Source organism: Penaeus vannamei, unplaced genomic scaffold (assembly GCF_042767895.1).
Source record: "Penaeus vannamei isolate JL-2024 unplaced genomic scaffold, ASM4276789v1 unanchor1032, whole genome shotgun sequence".
In the NCBI taxonomy this organism is placed as follows: Eukaryota; Metazoa; Arthropoda; class Malacostraca; order Decapoda; family Penaeidae; genus Penaeus; species Penaeus vannamei.
The window spans coordinates 12501-15307 of record NW_027214036.1 but is presented as its reverse complement, the minus strand read 5'-3'; the positions used below and the strand labels follow the sequence as shown (position 1 = coordinate 15307).

Here is a 2807-nt window from a genome sequence, read left to right as displayed (position 1 = left end):
CGGAGGTTCGGCCGAAGCCCCAAGGAGCCCGTGACCCGACAGAGGCTTCAAAGCGGAGGCGTCGCGGAGGGAACAAAGGCGCCGTCACGCCTCACTTCGCCGCCCGCCAAGGCTCCGGGGCCCGTCACTCAGGCGCTCGAGGGGGGGGGGGGTGATGGGACGGGGGCGAAGATGTGTTGGAGGGCTGTTGGTGATGGGGAAGATGATGTGCTGGTGCTGTTAGTGATGGGGACAGTGGTGAAGGTGATGGGGACGGTGGTGAAGGTGGTGTGTTGGAGTGCTGTTGGTGATGGTGAAGGTGATGGGGACTGTGGTGAAGGTGGTGTGTTGGAGTGCTGTTGTTGATGGGGAAGATGATGGGGAGAGTGGTGAAGATGTGTTGGAGTGCTGTTGGTGATGGGGAAGATGATTGGGCGGTGATGGGGATAGTGGTGAGGGTGATGTTGGAGTGCTGTTGGTGATGGGGAAGATGATGGGGCGGTGATGGGGACAGTGGTGAAGATGTGTTGGAGTGCTGTTGGTGATGGGGAAGATGGTGAAGGTGATGGCGACATTGGCGAAGGGGGAGTGTTGGAGTGTTGTTGGTGATGGTGACGGTGATGTGTTGGTGTGTTGGTGAGGGGAACGGTGGTGAAGGTGGTGTGTTGGTGCTGTTGGTGTTGGTGAAGGTGATGTGTGGGTGATGAGGACAATGCTGAAGGGGGAAAGTTGGAGTGCTGTTGGTGATGGTGAAAGTGTTGGGGACAGTGTTGGTGATGGGGTGGTGGTGAAGGTGATGTGTTGGAGTGCTGTTGGTGATGGGGAAGATGATGTGTTGGTGATGGTAATGTTTTGGCGATGGGGCAGTGGTGGTGATGTGTTGGTGATGTGTTGGTGAAAGCGATGTGTTCGAGTGCTGTTGGTGATGGTGAAGGCGATGTGCTGGTGCTGTTGGTGATGGGGACGGTGGTGACTGGGGTGATGGTATGTAATATTGGTGATGTATTTTAGTGATATATTTGATGCGACAGTGTGGTGAAGCATATGATTTGTTGGTGTTTGAAATGATGCGAAAGTAGTGTTAATTAAAAATGTTGATTTGGCGATGATGCAAAGATCATTTATTGTGCTGACGATATGTTAATGGTGATGGTGTTGGCGATGTGCTGGTGGTGCTGATGTGTTGATGTTGCTGATTCAGTCCTGGGAATACGTAGGAGGTCAAGATATCACTAATTGCGATGGTGAGGGTGCTTTTGATGATGCTGATGATGTCGCAAAACAATTTTAGCAGTGATGAAGATGACCGAGTGATGGATGAAATATAATGATATTTGATGTAATGGGATATTTGAAGTGTCTGTCGGAGGAGACACGAGAGAGGATATATAGGCCTATATATATGTACACGCATAAATTTGCTAAAGAAATGAAAAGTAGGCGAAGCGGGGAGAGGGGAAGTAAGGAAGAAAGCCGATGCCAGGAGAGAGAGAGAGAAAGAGAGAAAGAGAGAGAGGCAGAGAGACAGACAGGGAGAGAGAGACAGAGACAGAGACAAACAGGGAGAGAGAGAGAGATGGACAGACAGAGGGAGAGAGAGACAGAGAAAGAAAGAGAGAAGCGCCAGAGAGTCTCGCCGTAGATGTAAATCATGATCAGCTGATAGCGGTGACGGCTTCGGTCCTGTACGGCGAAGAAGTCGGGGACATTACTTGCTGTAACTTGATGGCTCTTTCGGCTACTGGATGGCTCCTGGTGAACTGGGTTACTCGCGCTGTTACGGGCTGGTTCCTCCTGTTATCGGATAGTTCTTGAGGTTACCGGATGGCACTTGCTGTTGCTATAGATGGTTCTTGAAATTACTGGTTGATAGTTCTTGAGATTACTGGATGATGGTTCTTGAAATTACAGGATCATGGTTCTTGAAATTACTGGATCATGGTTCTTGTTATTCCTGGTTTGTTGGTGTTATTCGATAGTTCTCCCGTTTGCAAGATGACTCCTAATGTTACACGGATATTAGTAGGTGGTTGCTGCTGATTGTGGATGGTCGCTGAGGTCACTGGGTGCTTCTCTCGGCTACTCGAGTGCTCTTCCTGTAACTGGGTTATTCTTGAACCGTATTCATATTGACAAACGTAGAAAAAATATGAGTGAGAGTGAATATCTCTTGTACTTTGATATTCCAAATATCTAGTATGCAGCCGACGTCTGGACAAAGAAATAGCAAAATATTCATCGCGTGTGCGTGTGTCCATGAATGTTTCATTCTCATTCATACCTTTTATACATGGGTTATTCTTGCGGTTCCTGGCAATTGCTTCATGGTCCTGCTGCTACTGGATGGTTCTTGCTATTGCTGCGTGGTTATCTTGCTGGCACTGAGCTTCTTTTGCTCTCGATTCTTCAGGCTGGTGGATGGTTCTTACTGTTACCAGCTAGCTCTTGTTGTTCCTAGGCCGTTATTGGTAGTATCGGTAAATGTTTTATAAGGTTTTTATTGTTTCTCATTATTGCGAAAGGTCACTGGAAGTTCCATGATATTTTTTTCGCTATCACTGCTTTTGTTTGTACAGTAGTTATTAGTAATTGCAAGTAATCTGCGTCTTGCGGCGTTTCGCATCGTCCTCACTGGCGACGAATACACAACTAATGTGTTTTTCCTGTTTGGAAATGTCCCTTGTCACCCCTTGCCTTCTCTTGAAAAAAAATCGCGTTTGGCTTCCTTCTCAGATGTCTCGGGGCGTCTGTTTGTTTGTGTGTGTTTTTGCATGTTTTATAATTGTTTATTTGTTTGTTGTTGTGTGTGTGTGTTTCTGTGAATGTAT

At 47.5% G+C, this 2807-nt stretch overlaps 1 protein-coding gene across 1 annotated transcript in view; it reads right to left on the bottom strand.

Moving 5' to 3' along the window:
* Positions 1-219: 219 nt before the first annotated feature.
* Positions 220-2807, bottom strand: part of LOC138861141 (mucin-6-like) — a 3202-nt gene continuing 614 nt past the window's right edge. Inside the window, exons 3-7 of the mRNA XM_070120001.1 lie at positions 1912-2091; positions 1843-1864; positions 1604-1773; positions 1114-1182; positions 220-952 (exon numbers count right to left, since the gene is read on the bottom strand). Coding sequence (XP_069976102.1) covers positions 220-952; positions 1114-1182; positions 1604-1773; positions 1843-1864; positions 1912-2091 — 1174 coding nt within the window. The remainder of the gene's footprint in view (positions 953-1113; positions 1183-1603; positions 1774-1842; positions 1865-1911; positions 2092-2807) is intronic.